Here is a 23,210-nt window from a genome sequence, read left to right on the forward strand (position 1 = left end):
GTATTGCTGGGGAAAGAGAATCATCCAAACCCAAACAACTCAGGTAAGATCTTGGATTTTGTTACTGCCAGCCTGAAATGTCTCAGATGCTGAGGTGTGTGATACCACTGCACACATTCATCTGTTAGCACGCCATCCAACCCAAATAAACTTCAGCTTCCCTTTGGAATTGATCTCCAAATCAAGGAGCTCTGCTGTTTCCCTGGGCAGCCCATCCTCCCGCAGGAATTCGACCCTCCTGCAGGATTTTAACCCTCCCTGGCCCACCCTCTCTCCCCAGCCGTGATGGTTCAGCTCAGGCAGCGTTAGGAATTTGTCCTCTCCCGTGCAGAGCACAGAGTGTGGCTTTGCCTTCCACCAGCTCTGGGATGAAACAACCTGAACCTCTCTCATCCCCACCCGGGCAGGGGGACGCAGCTGAACAAGCCATGGTTATCAAACCCTGCTTCTTTAAACAGCCTCTTCACTGGCTGCAGCCAAAGCCACGCTATGCCTAACGTCACCGGGGAGCAAAAATAGCCGGCACGAGTGGAGGGAGGGGAATGTGAGTATTAAGAGCGCCCAGATTTCAAACATACTTGGCTTGGCAGCACGCTCCCTTCCTGCCCCTGCCGCTCCAGATGCGACAGAGCACCGGGATCTCTCACTCTCTGCCCGTGAAGAAGGATTCTCTTCTTTCTTTTTTCCCTCTTTTTCTGTTTTTCTTTCTTTAAGTTTCAGCTTTGATGCCGCTAGATCGATTTTTATTTTCTCTCTTGTAAGAAACTTCATCTCCCGGATTTAAAGGCAAGGTTTGAGCAGGAGAATTTAATTTCTGTTTACAGCATGGTACTCCTGTGGGATGATCTTGTAGAGGGAAAGGCAAGGTTGGCTGGGAAAATCGCTTGGACTGTAAGATGTTTGAATGGCTGCTTGGAATAATAAGCTCTTTATTGTGTGTGCATGTGTGTGTTTGTTTATAATGCAGCAATGATGGGAACTTTACAATGATGCAAGGGTTCCCCATTTGGCTTAATTTTCCTCCTCTAGCTCTGTCTGGGGATGGGTGAAGTGTCTGAATGGAACTGGTGCTGCAGGAATTTTATGAATGGAGCAAAAGGCAGGTTCAGCAGCAGAGCAGCAGAGCAGGGAGATGCAGTGGGCTCAGCTCTGTCCGGCAGGAGCTGTCACTCCACAGGACTGCACAGACAGACACCAGCATGGCACAAACCTGCTGCAAGTCTGGGACACCAACCGAGGCAGCTGCAAGGAGGCAGCTCCCGAGCCATGGAAATATACTCCTCAAAATGAGCTATCAGCAACACACCGAGCTGTTATCTGTGTGTGGGATCAGCTCTGGGCTCAGCTGGAGCATCCCATGCAGAGCTGCTCGTTTCTGAGCAATGATTGTGTGGCAGAGGAGCAGCCACAGCTCTTGGAGCAGCTGTGTGTCCTTCGTGGGAGACTCTCACTGCCAGCACAGCTCGTCACAAACATCAATGAAGGGACAATGAGGGAGCAGCAAGACTGGCTGCACCTGCCCTACAGCAGGAGGGAACTGCGCAGCACAGCACGAGCAGGATGAGGCAGATTTGGGCTTGCAGGGTCCAAGAAATAGACCTTGATGCTGGTGAAGCTGCTGGGGACCAGCCCAGAGCATCACTGTCCTGAAGGAGCACTGAGCACTGCAGAGCCACGTTCAGATCTCCCACTTGGATGTCTGTACTCGATGGACTGGGGGGGAGATGGGCTCTGTGGGTTTCTCTTCTTTTTTTGCACTTCTGTCTCAGTTGCTAAGGGAGGAACAAATCTCCCTCTGTACTGGATTGTCCTCCCTTGTGCAGAGTTTTTTATGACATCTCTGTAGCACCTGTCACCCTCAGCAGGGGCTAATGGGGACAAGGTGAGGGCGAGTCAGGAAGAGAATGAAAATTGTCCATCCTCAAGTGCCACAGAGGTCACTGTCAGGGTGACACCAGGGCAGCAGGGGAGGGCCTGGGACTGTAATTTTCCTGCCAAGGAGATAGTGGGAGGGAAAGAGGCAAAGGAGTCAGAGTTGGTGAGGAGGCAAAGGGACACCTAACTAACTGGGAACAGCTGGAAATTCCCAGGATAAAACAAATCCAACCTGCCCAGTGGAACAAGGCAGAGGGGAGTCTTTGCCTGCTGAGCCCTACAAGGACAAGGCAGTCCAGCATGCCTGTTTCTCAGCATTTTCCAAAGAAAGAGAGACAATCTGAGTGCTGTAAAACACACAGTGCAAATGCACTTCTGTGTGCTGTGACCTTTAGAATGGCACAGGCTTTTGGTATGCCTTAAAATATGGACATTTTAACTACATCTTTTCTCTGAGGTAGGTTTGATCTCCTTTTCCTACTCCCAGAATGAATTCAAAGCAGCACAGTCCTGATTTGTGCAGCACTGAGTCTGAGCTAACCAGAGGCTCCCATGGACAGAGTTGCCTCACACGTTGAAGAGCAACCTCACACCTCTCTGCTCAGGGCTGTTCAGGCAGCTTCACACCCAGCTCTGGCTGAAATAGATCTCTCTTACAGATACAGGGAAATCTGTGGGATCACACTGGACAGGGAGCATGAAAAACCCTGTGTTTACAGATGTATAAAACCCACAGGGAAGCCTACACTTTGCTTTATAAAGTGCCTTTTTCCTCACCACTCAAATACTGTTTGAAATTGCAGGACAGAGGAAGAGCTCCTCATTCAAGGGAAGCTGCTCTGTGAAAACACTGCAGGAATGCTGGACAGGACTTTGAGTGCATCACTAACACAGAACAGATAATTTGGCTGGAAATGATAAATCCAAAGTTTGTTTTCCCTTTTTCGGGGTCTTCCGCTCCTTCAGAGTTAAGAATGTAGCAAAGAGGTTTAAGCAATCATTCTGACAGCTCTGCAAATCATTGTTATGAATTTAGGCAGGATGATTTTTTTTTTCCTCCAACCCCAAACTAAGGATTGCAGTAAGTGGTTCCAGTGATCCACAAAATCCTTTTTTTTCTTTTTTCCATGGACACACCTCACAGCTGGGCTCTTGTAATGAGAGCACAAGCCTTACATGAGTGGCCTTTGGTGTATGCAGGCAGTGCAGATACGTGCTCAGGGACAGGGAACTTCTAAATGATCTTTTGTGTTGCTCTGGCAGATTTCTAACATGTTGGTTTTGATGTCTTTCCTCTAGTGGAGAATGCAGATGGTCCTTGGATGAGACCCCACTGAGAAATGGTTCAACATCTCCCAGCAGCCACACTTCTCAGAGCAGGAAGAGCCCCCTCAGAGCCCTGTGACATGAGCAAAGCCTCTGGCATTTGAACCCAGGAGGATGTCCCTAAGTGACGAGCTGGAGAGCCTCTTCTCTGCCACCCCCTACATGGTGACAGACACAAGTGAGGACAACCTGTTCAGAATTAAACCCAACGTCTCCATCAATGCCACCGGGGTTGGTGCATCAGCTGCCGGGTCCATGGAGGACATGATTGCCATCTGCACCATCGGGACAATCCTGTCACTCATGTGCGTGGTTGGGGTCACAGGCAACGTCTACACCCTGCTGGTGATGTGCCACTACCTGCGCTCCTCTGCCTCCATGTACATCTACATCATCAACCTGGCGCTGGCCGACCTGCTCTACCTCCTCACCATCCCCTTCATCGTGGGCACCTACTTCATCCAGAAGTGGTACTTTGGGGACGTTGGCTGTCGCATCCTCTTCAGCCTGGACTTCCTCACCATGCACGCCAGCATCTTCACGCTCACAGTGATGAGCACAGAGCGCTACTTCGCCGTGCTGAAGCCGCTGGACACGGTGAAGAGGTCCAAGAGCTACCGCAAGGCCATCGCCGTGGTGATCTGGCTGGTGTCCCTGCTGCTCACCCTCCCCATGCTCATCATGATCCAGCTGGTGCAAAGGGACAACAAGAGCATCTGCCTGCCCACCTGGAGCAAGCTGTCCTACAAGGTGTATCTCACCATCCTCTTTGGCACCAGCATCGTGGGCCCAGGGGTGGTCATTGGCTACCTGTACATCCGCCTGGCTAGGATTTACTGGGTGTCACAGACTGCATCCTTCAAGCAGACCAAGAGGCTGCCCAACCAGAAGGTGCTCTATTTAATCTTCACCATAGTGCTGGTCTTCTGGGCTTGCTTCTTGCCTTTCTGGATATGGCAGCTCCTCTTCCAGTATTATGAATCCTTCCCTTTATCTCCCAAGGTGATGAAGAACATTAATTACTTGACAACCTGCCTGACCTACAGCAACAGCTGCATCAACCCCTTCCTCTACACCCTGCTCACCAAAAACTACCGGGAGTACCTGAAGAACAGGCAGAGGTCCCTCAGCAGCAGCAGTGGGTATTTCCAGAGGAGGAATCGATTCCAGAGGATTTCAGGGCGATCCCTGTCCACGAGCAGCCAGCACTGCACAGAGACTTACGTCCTTGCTCATGCTCCTCTTGGAAACAGCAGTGCCTGAAGGTAAAATATATCTCCGAGAACAATCAATATTGACTTCAATGTTGCTTTGATTTAAAGTGTACATTGTAAAGGCGAAGCCTTGGCAGACCCATAATGTGCACACATTTAGTCCAGAGGCTGTGCCGTGTGTCTGTTCTCATTTCTCCAGTGCCACTGATTTGATGCTCCCAGCACTCAGCTGAACATCTATCTAAATAGCCTTTCACTTTTTATCTTTATATTTTATAGTGTATGTCTCCTCAAGTAGCCATCAATAATGAAAGCCTATAACAGGGCCATGGTTTTTAATAGTATCAGCTGTCTCACAACATTTGAAATTATGTTACCCCATGAATGGCTGTAGTTTGCTCTTTTTTTCCTTTAGCAGTAGTGCTAAATTTGTAGTTGTATGAGGACTGAAAACAATGAAATAAAGAAAAAGCAGCTGATGTTTGTGACAAGCCATGCAGTTTGCATTTGGGCTAGGACTGGATAATGTGGATGAGGCATGTCCAGGGTTGCTTGTCCTGGTTTGGGTCATACATTTGTCCTGCACTTGTGTGTATGCCCTGGGCTGGAGTCTGCAGTCACACAGGTATAGCAGTGCAGTGACACCTCAGCTCCTGTCAGCAGCACAGGCTCCCCATGGCAGTGCCACAGACAGGGAACACTCAGCATCCCCTGCAGCACTGTGGAGCAGCATCATCTGTCCTGGGCAACCATATCCACCCTCTGCCCAATTCCAAGGAGGAATTGGAAACCTCTGATGTTGCTGCCCTCAGGGAATCCACTGGCAAACTGCAACACCCAGCCTGAAGCACCAGAACTCCACCACTACATCCAGGAGGAAAGAACAGAGGGAGAGGAGGAGGTTGAGGTGTGATTTTCCCCAGGCAAAGCAATGATCTCTGGAGTGCTTAATACTCCCAATTATAAAAGTGCTGATTCTCAGTTAGGGAGACAACTTGTTCCCTTCACTGGAGGTGATTTTGCCCTTCCACTACAAAAAGCAAATGTAGTCTTGCCTACACTAAAAACTCATCACCTGTCTTGGCTTTCCCAAATGATAAGGCATCATTAGTATAAATATATAATCCATGCTGCCTGGCACTACTCCAGTGAGTCTAAAAGTACCTTCTCTGGGATGCTGCCAACATCTGTACAGGAGTGCTCTGCTTGCCTCAGCCCTCCCATCTCATTAGCAGGGACACAAGGATGCAGTGCCAACACAGCCCTCACAAGGGACAGAATTAGAACCAAATGAATGCTGAGCACTGAACTCACAACTGCAGTGGGATATCCGTTTGGCAGTGAGCTCTGTTTGCTTAGACTGAACCTGAATTCAGGGTTTTACCCTCTATTCCTCTTCAAGGTGTTTAAATACTCATTGCTGATGGGGACAGGACAAGCTCTGCATGCAGCTTCTCACACTTGGAAAATTTTCTCTTCCATGCATGAGCTTGAAGTTTGTTATGGATGGCGAAGATTCACTCCATGAGTCAAAGGATGGTGAACTGGAAGGGCCTTGCTGTGTTCCCAGTCCCCTCCACACACCCCATCCACACTGGTCCTGGCAGTCAGGGTGCTTTACCTGCACCCTGCTTGCAGTGCAGTGTGCCAGCAAGTCCTGCTTTAGGATCAGCCCCTTCCTGATTCCAGAGGGGCAGAACACCATGTATTTGGCCATTTCCTGTGCTGACAGTGCTTGTTAGTTTTTCAGACCCTCTTGGATTGGAGACACAATTAGAGAAAGTCCACTAGAGAGAGTAAAGCATCTTCACCCTGCTCTAAGGGAGTGGGAGCCCATGGATGGAGATGAAGAGGTTTGTTAGAAAATCATAAAGGATGGAAGAGATCTCCAAGACTGAGTTCAGCTATTACCCCTGCACCACCTCACTCACCACATGTCCCCTGGTGTCACATGCACACATATTTTGAACACTTCCAGGGTATTCCACCACTTCCCTGGGCAGCCTGTTCCAACACCTGATCACCCATTCATGGAAGAATTTTTCCTAATATCCAATCTAAATTCCTGAACCCATTTTCCACTTATATAGTCAGGTGTTTATCATGAGTAAAAATGTAAAGTTTAGCCTCTTTTTTTTTTTTCTTTTTCTTTCAAATAGCAATTTTAACTTTTCCTTGCTCAGGAAGACTCAGACAAGCTCAGGACCAGTAGTTTCCATGGTTGTGAAACAAAGATACTGCAGACTGAGCCTTTAGAAAGCACAGTCCCTCTTGTCTAAAATCAGACAGTCAAAATGAAAGGGGATTCGCAAATCTCAATTCACCCGAGTGTCACACATTAATGCAGACAGTGCAGAAGCTACTGAAAGATCTGCCTTCAATTATTCAGTCTGACCCCTTCAACCTCAGCAGCTCTGCTCTGATCCTCTTCTCCAAACTCTCCCCAAGCAATCCTCCTCACAGAAAAGAGTTTCACAATGCCTTTGATGGGTCTGTCAGTGCAGGGAGCACCCTGAAAGCAGCATGAACAGCATGTTGAGGGCATGAGGCCATGCCAGATGTCCTGGGGAAAGGAGCTGGGAAAGTCCCCTGTTTCCCTGGCAGGACACACAGCCTCAGCCCTGGGCTGCACAGTCTCTTCTCTCGTTTGAAGCTTGTGCTGTCTCAGCAGAGGCTTGAGATGTGTTTGTCAAATCAGCACAACAAAGCCAAGAGAGAAGACAGCCATAGGTCAGGGGATGGCTGCAGGTGATGTCTCTGTCAGCACTGGGTCATCTCTGAACGATGAGATGTTTCACTCAAGCCTTTCGCTTTCCACCCCAGGCTGGAGCTGGTTTTTGCTCCTTCAAACACTCACATCCACCAGCACTCAGCTCAGGCAACAATAAGGGAATATTATTCCAAGCCTGCAGGTACCAGCAAGGCTCTGAGCACTTCCCAAGCAGCACAAGTCCCAGCTCTGCATCCCAAACTAACTTCACAGGGCATCAGCCACTCTCAGATACCAAACAGCAGGGAGCTGTTCTCTGCCTGAAACCAAACAGCAGCTCAGCCATGAGAGCCTCTGAGTATTAACAGGGGAGCACAAGGAGCCAGTGAGAGCCAAAGAAGGAGCTGCCTCCTCCAAGACATAGATTAATTGTGTGTTTAATGATAGCTGTAAAATTATTGTGCTCTATTTATTCCTCCTTGCACAAACTTATCATCAGTCAAAGGCCCAGTAGCAGACTTTTGCATAAATAAAATCTGAAATTGGTGTGAAAGGGAAGTGTGTATACACATGGCTGTGTGCTTGCATAGCTCAGACCTGACTCTATTTGTTAGTTTTCTCCTGTGGAGTGAGGCCAGGAGTTCCTTCATGATTCTGAACCCTAAAATCCCCCCATCTCTGAGGTATCTGGTGCCCCACAGACTGGAATCACCAGCTGAACTCCAGACAGCAGAAAAAATAACACCAATCTTTTGGCCAGTTTAAGCCAGGAAGCGTTTAGCAATGTCTCAAAACTCACAGAAAGTGCAGCTGTAAATTCACCAGGATTTTCCAAACAGAGCCAGGGCAAAGACCAGTGCTCCTAAAGCTAGGAAAGGCAGGTACCCACTCTGGTGGCTGAAACAGGCAGCAAAGTGCAGCTGGGGCCAGGCAGTGCTTTCAGCTGGATATGGTCTTTGCCAGAAAAGAATGACATCTATGTTTACCCAAACTATTTGCAAATCCACCCAGAAATTTAAGAATCCTTCTGGAAATTCTTTTATTTCTTCTTTTTCCAAATACTGAATTGTCTCATTTCAGCCTTTAGGAGGCAAAACAGCACAATTTCTCACTTCAAGACGAAGCTTTACCCACGAGTTTGCTTACACTTAATTTTAAAAATCCTTTTTCCATTTTGTTCAAACCGCAGGACTTCTGTAAAAGGCCTGTGGTTCAAATAGGAAAGCAGAGAGCAGCTGTGCATCCCTCTGTCCAAATGCTGCCTGGACAGGGTGGTACCCACCAAACTGCCCCCCTGCCCAATTCCCAGGTGCCACAGCAATCCCAGGCACAATCCTCCCTCTTCAGCTGCTGATGGAGCCTCATTTAAGCTCAGCAAGAACCCCATGTGCAGTGTGAACCTCCTTGTTCCTGCAGCCTGGTGACTGCAAGGCCACTCTCCCCTCCTGTGAGTGTCCTACCTGGGCCAGGGGGACACAGCCAGTCCAGGAGCTCTGCAGCCTCAGCACACCCAGAAACACCTCAGCACAAGCTCCCAGAGGGGATCTGGGCAATATGCACATTTTGGGGCACTTACAGCTCAAGAAGGGCCAGGCTGGCTGGGTGAGGAGGTGGAATTTAAGGAGCACTTTAGCTCTCAGTCAGCAGCTCAGTGATTACCCCCCAGGGCCAGGGGGTGAGGGGTGCCATGAGGGACAATTTCCAGATTGTTGGGTGATTCCTTTCATTTCTCTAGGGTGTTTGCTCAGAAACTTCTCAATTCAATATTTTCCTAATATCTCAATATTAAAAGGAAAAGCCAAAGGCTGAGCAGAGCTCGGAAAACAAATCCACACCCTGGCAGAGCTGCCTAGAAAAAATAATTCTCTTGCCAGTGTTGCCCCACTGGTATCTGCTGTGGCTGCCACACCAGGATGTCTCCACTGAAATTATCTGCTCCAGCCACGTCTGAGCTTTCCCCACAGCAGCACACTCAGACTGACTGGTTTGGGAGATATTCCTTCTCAAAATGCACAGTCAAATCCCCTGAGACCTCCACACAGCCACTACTCCTTCTCCAGATCAAACTCCAGCTGTCTCCAGTGCAGCAGTGAAGAATTCATTGAAAGAAAAATACCAGATCTTGTCTTGTGTTTGGCAGCTTTGCTTTAAAGTGACATCTGGGCAACCTGAATATTGTCCTGTGCACCCCTGGATCCAGGCCAGCTCTGCATGGGGAGCTGTGCCACCTATTTACTGCATGAGCTGCCATATCCTGGAAAATAGTGTCAGCTCTAAATGATTTTGACCTCTTTTGCACCTCCAAATTCAGCATCTCCGCTGTAAGTCCTGCTTAGAGCTGATTTGCAGCTGAGGATGCTGCTCCAGGCACATCAGAAGTGTGGTGGAATCAAGCTCATCAAGGAGGCAGTGCAACAGCAGAGAATAAATCATGCTGCCAGAATATGGAGGGGTATTTGAAAGTGGGGTGGAAATGGCATGGCAGAGCAAAAGCAGGTCATTTGTTGTTGACTCCCAGTTTTCCAGTGTAGTAAAAATGAAAACTCACTACAAACATTGCAGGCAAAAAAATCTTGCATCTCTGAGTGAAAGCTGAGCAGCAGATAAATCCATTTGCTTGCAGTACCATAGAAGCTCATTTTTATTCTGGTTTCCCAGGAACAAACACCCCATCAATGTACTTAAAGACCAGGGAAAAAACTATCAAAAACTCAGAGTTTTCTATGCACTGAAGGCTTGCTGCTAAATCCACTCTTCCCAAACATTTATCACCTGTAAAGCCATCTGTCTGTGAGGAAAGCACATGTTTTTGCCAAAAGAGAAAGTGCAAATATCACAATTTGTGTTTCAAAGACCAAACCACTCAAGCATGCATAATTGCAACTGTTATTAGCTTTAATTACATGTTGAGTAGCTGCTGTTATTAAAGCTGTCTAGGAAGATGATAAAGTAGGACAATAAGAGCAAATATGTGACAAAAACCAGTGAAACAACCTGCCTCAGTGATAGAGTAAAACACCCACTGGCACTGGACCAGACAGGACAGGATTTGCCACACCAGCCCTGACTGTTATTAGCATCCCTGGCCAGTTCTGGCATCTCCCTTTCACAGACATCCTGGAAGTCCCATAACAGAGTTAATTCATTGCCATCAGCTGCAGCTCCAGCCACTAAACATCCAAGACCTATTTGTATTTGAGATGTTTCAAAGGCAGCACAAGGGGTGCACCCACCAAAGGACAGAGCCTCAAAATAAATGAATCCTTGTGGGAAAGAAAGGCAATGCCAGGAGTGAAGTGTGAGCATCAGTAAGGTAACTCTTTGAGCCCTATGAACATGAGAATCAAATATTATGACAAAGATCTCTAATTCTTAATCACTATTTCACAAAGGGGGGAAAAAATCAAAGGAGGGAGGTTTCCTCCATTGGCCACAGGTCCCCACATGCTTTGGGAACCAATGTAACAACACTCCTTCCAGGGTTTTCTTTTCCATATTGAATTTGGGAAGCAATAGTGAACTCTGGCTTTTTCTGCATTTGTGTTTATTTGAAACACAACAGGAAGCACAGGCAGCAAAGCCTCCTGCTGATTACTTAGTTTAGTTTATGGCTTACTGCTGAAAGGAGAGTGTAACATAATTAATTCATTAACTGCAAACGTTCTACAAACGGAATTGCTCCATGTTTATGTGAACTGCAAAATGTTTATGTGAATCTGTGAGTCTCTTCTATCCTAGGAGGAGAATTTCCTTGTGGATCCAGGACAGGGACTGCAGAGAGCTCAGTTCTGAGGGCAGCAAGGCACAGGGTGCCCTCAGCCCCAGCACACCCTCCCTGGGGTCAGAGGTTCACCATTCCAGCCAGTCCACTTGGGAGATGCTGGATCCACCTCCTGAGAGCAGCATCTCCACTGAAATCTAGGGAGGAAAAAATGTTCAGGTAGTTTGGAAACACTTTGTAAAAGCTGGAGAGGAGTAAGGCAGGAGTGGAGCAGCAGGTGGGACCCACCTGGCTTTGGCTGGAATGTGCAGGTAGCCCAAGGAATACTCTGAATGTGAGGAATATGAGCCAAACCACACAGGGAGCCCAGGACTGACACATTCAGGCTGAGATTTCTGGAAGAAATACATGTTTAATTTTGCACAAAGTCTGCCTATCCTATGTTTTTAACTGAGGCTATTAATTTTTTATTTCATGCAAATTAAGCTTTCCAGGGAAAAACTACAAGTCTCTAAAAAATAAATTAGGTTTGTTTCCATTTGAGTCAATGCAGTTGTTCCAGTTTACACTAAAAACAAGCCCTGAACTCAATCCCAAGAACACCCCAAGCATTTTTGACTCTCTGACTCCAGGAAACCTGCATTTCAGCTGCCCACATTAGTAACAGTCAAGATACCAAATGATCCCATGAATGACAAGGTGCTCCATTTACCAGGACTTGAAGTTTTCAAAAGTGAGACCAACCCCATCACACCAGAAGCTGTGCAAAACCATGTGATGTGAGGTGGAATTTCCAAACATTCCTAGTCCCTGGAGTATCAGAGAATGGTATATTTCCACTCTTTAAGGGCAGCCTGTGCTGTTCCAGCCTCCTCCTCCATGGCTGGGTTTCAGTACAGCAGCTTTGGCCATCTGGCTTCATTAGAACATCATCCCCAGCTTCTTTGTGATGGACCAAAAATAGTAAAAGCAGTTTCCCTTTTGGCATTCATCGGAGCTAACTGGTGGGTTGATTAAGATTTAGCTTAGCTAATTAAGGAAGGAAATATCTTTGTAAGCTGCTGGGGCTTGATTTGCTTTCTGCTGCCTAAAACTTCTTCCTTGCTTTGCAACCTGTGCTGCTGGGCCAGCCTGCAACAGAACATACCCTGAGGCAAACCCTAATGCTGCCACACTTCTGCACTGCAGCAAGGAAGGAGCTTTAATTTATGCCATCCCTGATCAATGGATGGAGCTGAAACTTAATTACGTCTAAGAGGAAACAACCAGCACCAGCAGGACCAGCTATGGGATTTTGGACACTCATGCAGACCTCACTTAATTTGTTCTTTATGGTTGTCCTGTCCAGGGAGGTTGGGAACATTCATGCCCAGCTGGGAGAGCTCCATCCCATCCCATCCCATCCCATCCCATCCCATCCCATCCCATCCCATCCCATCCCATCCATGGAGCTCCCAGCCTCAGACTCGCTGTCCAGGTTAAAAGGGAAAAATTCCTGCAGTGCATGAAGCAGCTGTGCTCAGCCAGCAGAGACCTAAAAGGTCTTTCTCCCTTTCTACCAGAATATCACAATCCTATACCATAAAGAGAAACCCACATTCTTTCAAGCCCAAGTTTGCAGTGATTGAGGATGATCTTGAATAGTTTAAGAATCACAAATAACTGCTTTAAACATTTCCTTGGAGGAAAAAATCTTTCTCAAAGGTGATGAAAAACAAAAGCCCAGCCTATATCCCATCACATGAAGAACAAAACACTCTTGCCCGGAGCAGGAGGTGGTTATTGTACCTTTCTCACATGAGGAAATCCTCATGTCCCCATGGAATGGAGGGAAACAATGGAGATGTGCTGAAAACACTTGGCTGAAATGGAAGAAATCAGAGTGAAACAGACTTTCATGTGAACCCAGGCCAGCCAATTCATTTTTCTGGGTTTGAGATTCTCATCACTCTCTTGCCTTTTCTTCCCTCCAATTTTGTCTCTCTCCCCTATTTAGGGCACAAACTCCCCAGGACACAGAGTACCTCTTGCAAAGCCTGTGCAGATGTTCAGCACAGTGGGGCCACAAATGTACCCAGTGGCTTCAAAAACAGTGTGACACAAACAACACATCCGAGCTGCTAATTCTAAAAGCCAAGTATTCACTAGAGAAGCTTTAATCCTGGACAAAGCTGGTGCTGTGCAGTCAGATATCCACACCTAGACAGCACCCTCCATCCGTATTTTTGAGCAAGGAAGGGGCAGGACAGATCTCTGCAGCAGAACAGACCTCAACCTGTGCTTGTTGTCAGCTTTTTGAGATGGCTCTGCCCTTCCTCAGCCATCAGGAGGCAGTTATGCAGCTGCCTCTAGCCATTGCAGCAAATAGGGTTTTTCCCCTTCTTTTATTTCCATTGAGTAATAAAGTAGCCTTTCTGCCCTGCTGTGCAAAGCATGGATATCTCTGGATATGTGCTTATGGAAGAGCTGCACTGGCATATTTAGAGCTGCTCTGACTGGTCAGGTAAATCCATCAGTGACATGAAAAAATGCTGCCCAAAAGGATCAGCTATCAGTCTGCAGGAAAGACATGAGTCAGGAAAGCAAGCTAATGTCAGATGACCCCAGGATGAGTTAAGTGCAGTGGTTTCTCCTCAGAGAAGCTGCTGAATTTGCAGCTTTGGGAGCTTGAGTTATGCACAGCACTACCCAGAGCTGCTCTGACACCCTCTGCAGCTGCCCACAGCCCCCCCAAATGAAAACTGGCTTTGGAGGATTCAGAAACTGGAGAAATTGGCTTTCCTGGGGCTTCTCCACACAAGCCTGTAAGCTCCTGGGTGTGTTACTCCCTGCTGAAGCTCAGCAAATGGCAGAACATCTGGAAACACCAGAGCAGACCAAACCTCCCCACACACCTGAGAAACACAGCAATGTTTTCCTTTTTTTGCTTTGTCCTGTCGACAGCGCAAACCTCACAACGTTTGTTTTCCTCCTGAAGTCCTTTGAAATGAATGCATGGGACAACAGTATGTCCTATACCTCCTGGACCTTCTCTTTGGCATGAACTAACTCACAGCTCTGTGTTTGCTTTATTTCTGAGCAAAACAATTTCCAAGAAGAGAGAGGATCTGACAGATTGGATGGCAAAGGGAACAAGAAACATTTGGGTGCAAGCAGGGAGACCTGAGAGCTCTGCAAAAGGCCACGTGAGCCAAAATCATCTACCTGGCACAGTGTATGGCAACTTCAGCTCCCAGAGATTTGGCTTCTCCTGGCTGTGGGGCCTGGGTGAGCCTAAGGAAAAGCCTGGGAGGTGAGCTGAAATGGGAAAACTGCTGAAATGGGAACACTGCTGAAATGGGAACACTGCTCAGCCCTCTGCCGCTCCCGACAGTGCTGAGTTATCCTTGGCACATCTCCCCCGAGCTGAAGTGATGTTTCTAAGGGTGCTCTTTTAAATGGAAGAAAAATATACCCAAGCTGAATTAAATGGCAGACATTTCTCTGGAGTGAAGTTTGGCAGGGGGTGTGGAACAGGATTGTTCTGGCAGCATCCAAGGCAGCTCCACTCTGGTGGAGGTTTCTCTGTCTCCTATTTATTTATATACTTCTTCTTTATATTCTTCTCCTATTCTGTTTATTTATGTACTTCTTGTGAATGTGTAGTTCTCATTCAGGACTTGGCATGGCAGAGGGTGAAAGGGCTCACAATGCCCACTGAGGGGGAATCCAAAACTGTCTATGGATAGCAGAGTAACCACTTGGGAGACAAGATACAGAGCTGTGGGCACATGAATGTGGTAATGCCAGCATGGAAGCATTTGGAAGAGCGACTGGATATTCCTTTGGTGCTTGACAGAGGCAGATGAGTGGTGTGTTCATGGCTGTGTACATGAGCAAAAGCACCATATTCCTCCTAACCCACTTTGTTAACATTCCTGATGGATCAGCCACAGAGATAACAGAGCTGTCTTTCAGTCCTGGAAAGAGTAAGTGTATTCTTTGGGTAAAGGCTCACTGGAGATAATCAAAACCTGCCAGCACTGACTTCCACCCAAGGAATTTCCCAAGACTTTCCCAGAGGTCTATATCACATCTGCTTAGCATCACCTCCACACCTCTAAGCAGCTCCTATGCCAAACCAGCTCAGGCAAGCCAGGGGAACACAAGAGCCTGGTAATAACAGCACCTAAAACCCCCACAGGGAGCAACAATTTGCCCTTCATCACTCCTGTAACAGAAAGCTGTAATGGGCTACAATAAATTTCTGTTTTCTCTACAGTCATTTCATTGGGAAAACCTCAACAGTTTGTCAGGAGCAAACCCAGCCTGAGGCATGGCACAGAGCAAGCAGGGGACAGGGGTCAGGCTTTCCAGGCTCTGCACACCTCAGGGAGCAAGAGCAGCACTCTATTACACCTATAATGAACATAGGGAAGTAAAGACTGCCCAGATCCAGTGTGGCCCAAAAGTTCAGCCTCTTAACAGCCAGAGACTCCATCCCAGCTTCAAGCAGGTGTCCATGTCCTCCTGCAGCCTCCACATACCTCTCCAACCTGGGGGGATTTCCCTCTCAGTAGGGGCAAGACCTCATGGGAATCACCATCGATAGATCTGCATCACACCAGAATCAGAGCATCAACACCTCTGAGCCTTCCATTTGATTCATAATTTCATGGCCAGCACAGGAGTCACAGAAAATGCAGATGGTTCTGCAGACCAGTATTGCAGGAGCTCCCAGCCCCTCTGCAACTGGTGGGGCCTGAATGCTGTTCATCACTATCTGATAGCAGCAGAAAATCAGTGTAATTGGCATTATAAAGCACGTGGTTATCCTGCAGACAATTGTACCTTGCTGGATTAAGCTACAATCAAAAAAGACCTTCATATAACTCTGCAGCTGAGTGCACTGAGGCCTGACAGCAAATCACTGTTATCTGAAGTGCTATAAATATGGGCTGCTGCAGATGGGCAAGAGCACCCTGCTGGCCTTGGCTGCTCCTGTGGCACTGAGCTCTGCTGCTCCAGCCCTTGCCCACCTTCTGCAGCACATGGAGACATCTCAGAGCCTCAGCTCAACCCAGGGTGAGATGAATGCTGCCCATTCTGGCAGAGATACAGGCAGGGAAAACAGCACAGAGAGGGAACAAATATTTCTACCTTCTTTTTTTCCCCCTGTCCTGACTACTGGTGTTTTCTGTTACAATCCCCATGGCATCAGAACATCAGAAATTAAAGAAGCTACTATAAGAGGAACAGCAGGTATGCACATAGGTGGGAAAGCTTTCAAATAAAGCACTTTAAAATCAATTATTAGATAACAATGTTGTATCTGAAGCTACTTAGATAATGGCACATTAATAGCTGGCAGGACTGACAGAGCCATTTCTGCTCACACAGGCACAACAGAAATATGTGCTTTTTCTCATAGCCATGCTGGGAGCAAAACACATTTCTCTGAGGATTTTCACTCTCCCCCAAAGCACTTTGAAAACGCAGAGCTCTGTTTGTCCCATTACACACCCAGCTCCTCCCTCCTCCTCGGCACTGCAGTTTGGGCAAAAATGCTGAGTACATCACCACAAGTGTGCTTCTTTATTTGCAGTCTCACACACATCCACCCATCTGCCTGATGCCCAGCCCCTTGCTCTTCTCATCAAACCAAGGTGGTCACCTGCACAGGTTTGCCCCAAAGGCTAGCAGGAGGAACTACCTCATGCTTAAGACATGGAAGAGCATCCCAAGTCTGAGAAGTCAACCTCTAATTTTACAAATTGCAAAATAACTCCAAACTTTTTCAGCATGGCCCACAGGACAAGGAAGGGGATTTGTCTCTGCTTCCTTGGGCAGCTGCATTTACATGAAGAGTAACCTTAAAAATTGTCACCAATCAGTCAAATTCCTGCCATCACTTTGAGGACAACCTTCCTGCAAAGCTGGGGCTGTGACAGCAGCCTCACATACCCACCAGCAGCACTGGACTAGACACAGGAGGAATTAAGTCCTCTCTGCTGCCAGCAGGACCAGCTGGCTCCAGGACACTGGGATGAAGGAAAGCATCCAGGTCCTGCCTTCTTGGAGGCCTGAGGAACAAATTACCATTTCAAGGCATGGTGTCAAGGGATGGATAGCAAATGCTTTGGCTGTTGGTGCTACTAGAGCAACGACAGCAAATTAAGCAGACACATGTTTAGAAATCAAGACCATATACATCAGGCAGGAAAGGAATCTGTATCCTTCCCAGGAGGAATGGATGTTATCATCACTGATTTTTTTAGCTAGGAGTCATCCTGCATTGCCACATTTCACGGAAACACTACCTTGGCATCTAATACAGGGCCTTTTCAAAAGGGCTTGGTAGTGTAAACTTTCTCACAAGTGGACACTTTTCCACCTTATGAAGTCACCAAGGTTTTTAATTTCTCTCTCTATTCAAGACAGAGCACAGACTGCAGTCCCTGCAGAGTGTGAGGAGGAGGGCTTGGCCCAGTTCTGAGACTGGGAGAAACTCATACTCACACAGTGCCTGCCTGGAGAGGGCTCTTGGTTTCATCTCCCACAAGCACTGAAATTTATTCCAGGTTTTTATTTTCTTTCTTTTTGTTCTTTTTCTTCCTCTAAGTAATCCTACGTCTCTGATGGGATTCTGCATTTTGTTTGTTCCAATCAGCAGCAGCTCTAGTGGCTTTTGGACTGCAAACAGCAGAGTGGAAAAGCAGACAGTGGTGGGAGAGAGAACACACAGACATCTCAGTGCCAGCACTGATGTCACGCTGAATGGACATCTGAAAGAATTTAGTGTCTCAGTATCATTTGCTCCCAGAAGCAGCAGCTATCCAAAGCACTCCAGCATGGTTTGCATCCAGGAATTCTGATCTCCATGTGCCCAACAAGCAGAACAAACTCTGGTTTGTGTCTCACGTTTCAGGGTCAGGATGGTTAAAGTCCCCATGACTGCTGTGTCCAGCTGTTTCATGGCAATTCCAAAATCATCTTTACTGGCTCGAGTGTGGCAATTTCCCTCCCCAGGAGATGACCTGAGCTGAGAGGCAGCACTTCACAGGGTGACACTGGACAGGCTCCCTTGTGTCTCTGCAGAGGGCTGGGCTCACTCAGGTTCCCTCAGGGACAGGGTCTGCTGGCAGTGAGGAGCTGCAAGTCTGAGCTCCCCAGCAAAGAGCAGGGATGTGCTCCAGGCTCAGCAGAAAAGAAGAATATCAAAAGGCAGAAGTGAGTGGCTCTAGGAGATGCTGTCCCTACCTCACCTTGATCTGTCAGACCCCACCCTGCAGAATTAGGGATACTCTGCAGGGATCAGGGATGGAGCCAGGCTTGCCTTGGGCAGCAGGACCTGGTTCCATCTGTCCTGAGCCCCCTCCAGTGTCCTGCCCTGGCCCCAGCCCATGGTGCAGCTGGACAGGAGCAATCTCAGCACAGAGAGCCCCGATGCTCTCAGGTCAAGGGCTGGTTTCCAGCAGCAGGATCCTCTGCAGTGCTGCTCACACCCTGTGGGCACTCAGGCACCACCCTGCCCTTGCCAGCACTGCCAGCACTCCTGGGGCCAGCAGGAAGGCACACTGCAGAGCCTGGCATTGCTTTTCTCCACCACCAGAGCTGCTTTTAATTGATGGAGTGGGACCTCTGACAGGGCTGGGAATGCTGGGAGAAAGTATCCTGCAGGATAAGAGCACTCCTACCCCTGCTATTCCACAGTGCATAGTCCTTGTTATTCTCAGCAGGTAAAACTCAACCTGTGCTGACAGCAGGCAAAAGACATCTGAATCACATCCTGCAAATGGAGCAAATTAAACCTGGAACAAAGCTCTCTGTACCATCCTGCTTGTGGCTTGTCCTGAGATATTCAATATCTCACACCAGGTTTCCTAAAAGCATGTGCCCCTGGTCTCCTGGTCTAGTGCCACAGGTTGGGAATAGGTGAACTGCTAGATTCATAATCTGAAAGGGGAGAAGGGAAAATCCTGTGGCCAAAACCAAAATCATGAATGAGAGCATACTGGAGAAACCTTAGGTAGGAAGACAGGGATCCATACTCTGACATTTGGTCATTCCAAAGTAATTCCCTCCATGGATGTGAAGGGCTTGGAAAGCACACACAGCAGCAGGGAAGGGACAAGCTGAGACACCACAGATACAGCCTGAAGTGTCAGGAGAGTGGCAGCAAAATGCTGTTTTACAATATGGTTGTGCCAGTGCTTCCCATCCCACAGCCACCCTGAACACCTCATGCCAGCTATAAACACAGAAGACAGAGATGCACACACCCTGCCAAGCTACAGGACATAAATACAGCCAGGGCAGCTATATTCTTTGCCCAGTATTTATCTATTAATAATTATTTATTTATTACCAGTTATTAATTTATTTCTTGAAGATCAGCTTTTCCTCTGCTAGTCCCAGCTGAAACAGATCAAACAGTTTCACACAAATGAGGCAGTCTGGAGATGATCAAAACATAAAGAGAAATCAGCAGCTGTATTTCTCACCATCATCTCAGCTGTCTGGCTGAAGGATTCACTTCCCTTGGATAGATGAAAGGAATTATACTTTGTGCTGAAGCACAATTTTGCCTCTCATGACCTTCTCTAAATCAGTTGTTCTGCACTATGGAACAGAAGGCAACAAACTCATTAAACTACCAGCATAATGTATTTGCCCCACAACACTTTTTGCCCCTCAGTTAACGAAAATGGGGAAGGCAAAAAGGGTAAACATGGGAATAGTTTGCAGGCACCACTGTGGATGCAGCAATCACCTTCATGCTCTGGGCAACTGATGAATTAACACAGTATTAGAAGTGACAAGTTCCAAGGATTCATGCAGTGGAGATGGTCCTCATTTGCCACAATAAAACAGACCATGAGAGTATCTGTCATGAGGCTATTAACTGGTTCCTGAGCCCAACTGAGCACCCTGTGACACATCTGGATGCTTCTTGGCATCCAGAAGAGATATTTTACACTCCTTTGATGGACACATAACTGCAATCGGCAAGGGCAAGGTGTCTATAGCTATGTCTCAGAGTGAAGCAAAGACAGTATTTTATTTTATTTTCATCCTTCTCCTCTCATGATTTCAAAAAAAAAAAAAACAACCAACCAAACAAGTTATCATTTACTCAACTGGATTCATTTCAAGAAGGTATTTCTTCAGAGAACACTCTGATTTTTGTTGCTCAGTTAGGACTGGACACCAGTGTCAGATGAGATTTTATCCAGATGAAATAGACTCACAGACCTGGATTTCTGATGAAAATTTTCACACTGGCAAATTGAGACATTTGCTTCCTGCAAATCATTCATGGTAATTTTTTCCCAAAGGCATTCCTGACAGCAAATGCATTAGCTCAGGTATTTGGGGATTTAACCACAAATGAGGGTACAAAAAACAGCAGAAGCAATATTTAATTTGACAAATATTTACCAAAAAACCAGTGCCCAGCCCGTGTGGCAACCATCCCACAGAAATTATACTCCTTGCATGCCTGTCTAATTTAGAAAGCCTGAATGAAAGGAAACCATCAGTAATCATCATTTGGGGAAACTAAATTTACCTTGAGTAAAATCAAGCTTATGCAACCAGCCACCAAAAGCCCTGCCAAGCTCCCAGGCAGGGTTTAAGGACAAATTTTGCCAGCTGTAGGCTACAGAAGCCTGTGTTTAATAAATTTTGACCCATCAGTAAGTCCCTGGCAGCAGCCTGAAGGGAAAGTGTGGCAGGTTTTAAAAGGCACCAGGCTGAGGGAGCTCACAGATTTACTTGTCACGGATAACAGCAAGAAACCTCTCAAAGGGTAGTCTGAGAAAATTGGTTTATGTAATTACAGAGATTTATGTCTGTTACAGTTCCAGAAGTTTCACTGTTATCCTGGGGATCTCGGCACATAGGAGTCAAGAGAAGAGAAATGTAATGTTGTTTTTGGATGGAGAGTGTAGGATCAACACCCAGAGGTAAATAAAGGGTTTGGTTAGGATGGAACAGAGCAATCCCTCCCTTGGAGGGGCAGAGGTGGCAGAAGAGCCTCACTGCAGCACCACCCTGGTGAGCAGCAAAAGCCATCAGGGCTGGGAACCAGCAGCCACATTTGGATTTATTTCCATAGGGCAGAGAGAAGCAGCTCATTATCGAAGGCACTGAGTCTGCCAAGACTTCTCATTAGCAGTGCACAGTTGTGTGGTCAGCCTGTGATGGTTTTCATGGCTGGAATGAAGTAAAGACTGGGTGTTGAGGTCTCATTTAGGGCTAGGGTGTCTAGAATAAACACCTACAGCGCTAAACCATGACAGCCCTGAATTTCCCCAGTGTTTTATAACAGTAAATTCATCATTTAAATAGCATCCCCAACCGAAATTTCAATGAACCAAATATATGGAAAATAAACGTCCAAGTCCATCTATGTTTTTCAGTGTACACACAAGGCAGAAATAATGACTCCACAGAGATGGAAATCAAGGACTTTTAAAACCAGATTTGTCATTGTCCTATCAAGCCTGAAACAGGACATCATGCCACCAGCTCCCACAGTCTTCTATTAAGTCTCAGATGTAAATAGATTTTTTTTAAACACTTTGGTTCCTGAAATCCCTGGACTGTTGGGAAACTTTACCTTACTTTAAAAAAATACATACAGTTTAGTTTCTAGCCTCTCAGATTAGCTCACAGGCATGACAAAGAAGACCAAGAGAAATGCAGGTCCATTTTTTCATACTATCCTGAGATACCTAAGTCAATCCCAGCCAGAATTCTGGCTCAGCTCAAGTCTAATTCTCCTGTTACCCAACACCCATGGATTCAATGCTGACCCTCAGCCCCTGACTTGACACATACATCCTGCAAAAGTCTTGTGCCAAAGACAAGGGCAAAATAAAGACAGCGAAGAAGAACAAACTAAAAAGACTATTTGGGGTCTTCTGATGCAGCATCTCCTCAGTCATACAGAATTTCTGGAGAAGGGACCACCATAAAGGACCCAAATCAAAACCTTATGATGGGAGGCTTGCAGGCTGCAAAGAATTTGGAAAGTTGGCTTTCGACTGCACTTTACATTGATTACAACATATTGGTAGGTAACTAGGAATTAATAACTCCAGGAATTTAATGCCTGAACTCCAGGCCAGGGCAGCAGCCCCTTCCCAGGACAGGAAGGCTTGCTCTGGCCACAGACCCTGTTCCCTGAGGCAGAGGACTGGAAAGGCTTCACGTCAGCACAGTGCTGAGGTTTTCTCTGACTGGAAACGTTCCTCCTGTTTTTCTGAACAGTCTGTCCACACTCCACGGCATCAACTGCTTTAGAAATTACAGCCTGGAATGTAAACCCAGGCTGGGCTGGCTGAGTGCCCTGGCTGCTCCTCCAGGCCTCTCTGCCAGAGGGTATCTGGTGTCGGCAGGAGAAAGAGGGACAGGAGCATAAAAAAGCAAACACCTGGCTCCAGCAGCCATCCACCCTCCCAACCAGCACTGTTTGCTTTGTGCCACAAGAGAGGGGAGAATAGAGCCCACATTTTGGGCTGTCGACAGCCAAAACCAGCCCATGGACAAAACATGTCTTCCAGCAATTACTCTCCCCTCAGGTTTCCATCCTCATCTGGATTTTGCCTCAATGCCATAGAACTGAGCCTCCTGCAATGGCTTCTTGGTCTGCCAGCATTGGCGTGGAAAGCAAGCAAGGCTGTTTTGGGTGAGGATTTGGGTGAGAAACACCCAGAACTGCCACTGTCAGTGGTTTGGGGAAGGAGCTGAGAGCAGGGCAGTGCATGGGCCACGAGTGCCTGCCCTGGCCTCAGCAGTAGGAACTAGCAGGATACGTGTCAATCCACCCCAAACACAGCCAGTGCAAGAGAATGCAGCCAAGGGAAGCAGTCTAGTCCAAGGCTTGGCCTCCAGGTGTTGCCAGATAAGATAAACATCTTTGCACCACAGCAATCAGACTTTTCCTTCCCTCTATTAGCTCCTAACTTATCAAGGGTTAAGAGGGCTAAAGCTCACGCACATTAATGGGGTTCTAACACAGTGATCTACCCCATATTAAGGCAAAAAACCCCAAAAGCACAGCCCAACTGAATCATGCTAAAGGGCTGTATTCCTCAGCCCCTGAGATGGCCCCTGTTTTATCAACACACCAGCCAGAAAAGGGTTTCTGGCCCCAGATGATATGCAGTAATTATATCTTAACAGCAGTACTTGAAGGACACATCTTCTCTATTGTTCCCTGTGTTTTTAACGTTAAACTCCCTACCACCAGATTTCAGACCAAAGAGGGTTTTCAAGGCAAAAGCCAAACATGTTAAGAAGGTAAAATTAATACAAATTACATAAAATTGCATCTTAAGCAGCAAAGAGAGCAGATGAGAAACTGGGTGAAGGCAGA

At 47.2% G+C, this 23,210-nt stretch overlaps 1 protein-coding gene across 4 annotated transcripts; it reads left to right on the forward strand.

Moving 5' to 3' along the window:
- Positions 1-378: 378 nt before the first annotated feature.
- On the forward strand, positions 379-4,906 carry UTS2R (urotensin 2 receptor). Of its 4 annotated transcripts, XM_085077909.1 has the most exons (3): positions 575-791; positions 3,175-4,092; positions 4,204-4,906. In XM_085077909.1, exons 2-3 carry the CDS (start codon positions 3,316-3,318, stop codon positions 4,462-4,464), a joined length of 1,038 nt encoding a protein of 345 aa, XP_084934035.1. In that variant the 5' UTR covers positions 575-791; positions 3,175-3,315; the 3' UTR covers positions 4,465-4,906. The 4 variants fall into 4 exon arrangements, with proteins under 4 accessions (XP_084934033.1, XP_084934035.1, XP_084934032.1 ...); XM_085077907.1 differs by lacking the exon at positions 575-791 and adding an exon at positions 379-544 and having other exon boundaries at positions 3,175-4,906; XM_085077906.1 differs by having other exon boundaries at positions 3,175-4,906.
- The last annotated feature ends 18,304 nt before the right edge of the window (positions 4,907-23,210 follow it).

This window comes from Lichenostomus cassidix, chromosome 18, assembly GCF_008360975.1.
Source record: "Lichenostomus cassidix isolate B80296 chromosome 18, HeHo_3.0, whole genome shotgun sequence".
NCBI lineage: Eukaryota > Metazoa > Chordata > Aves > Passeriformes > Meliphagidae > Lichenostomus > Lichenostomus cassidix.

Coding starts and splice junctions, on each gene's coding strand:
- UTS2R (XM_085077907.1), top strand. CDS start 3,316: ATGTCCCTAAGTGACGAGCTGGAGAGCCTCTTCTCTGCCACCCCCTAC.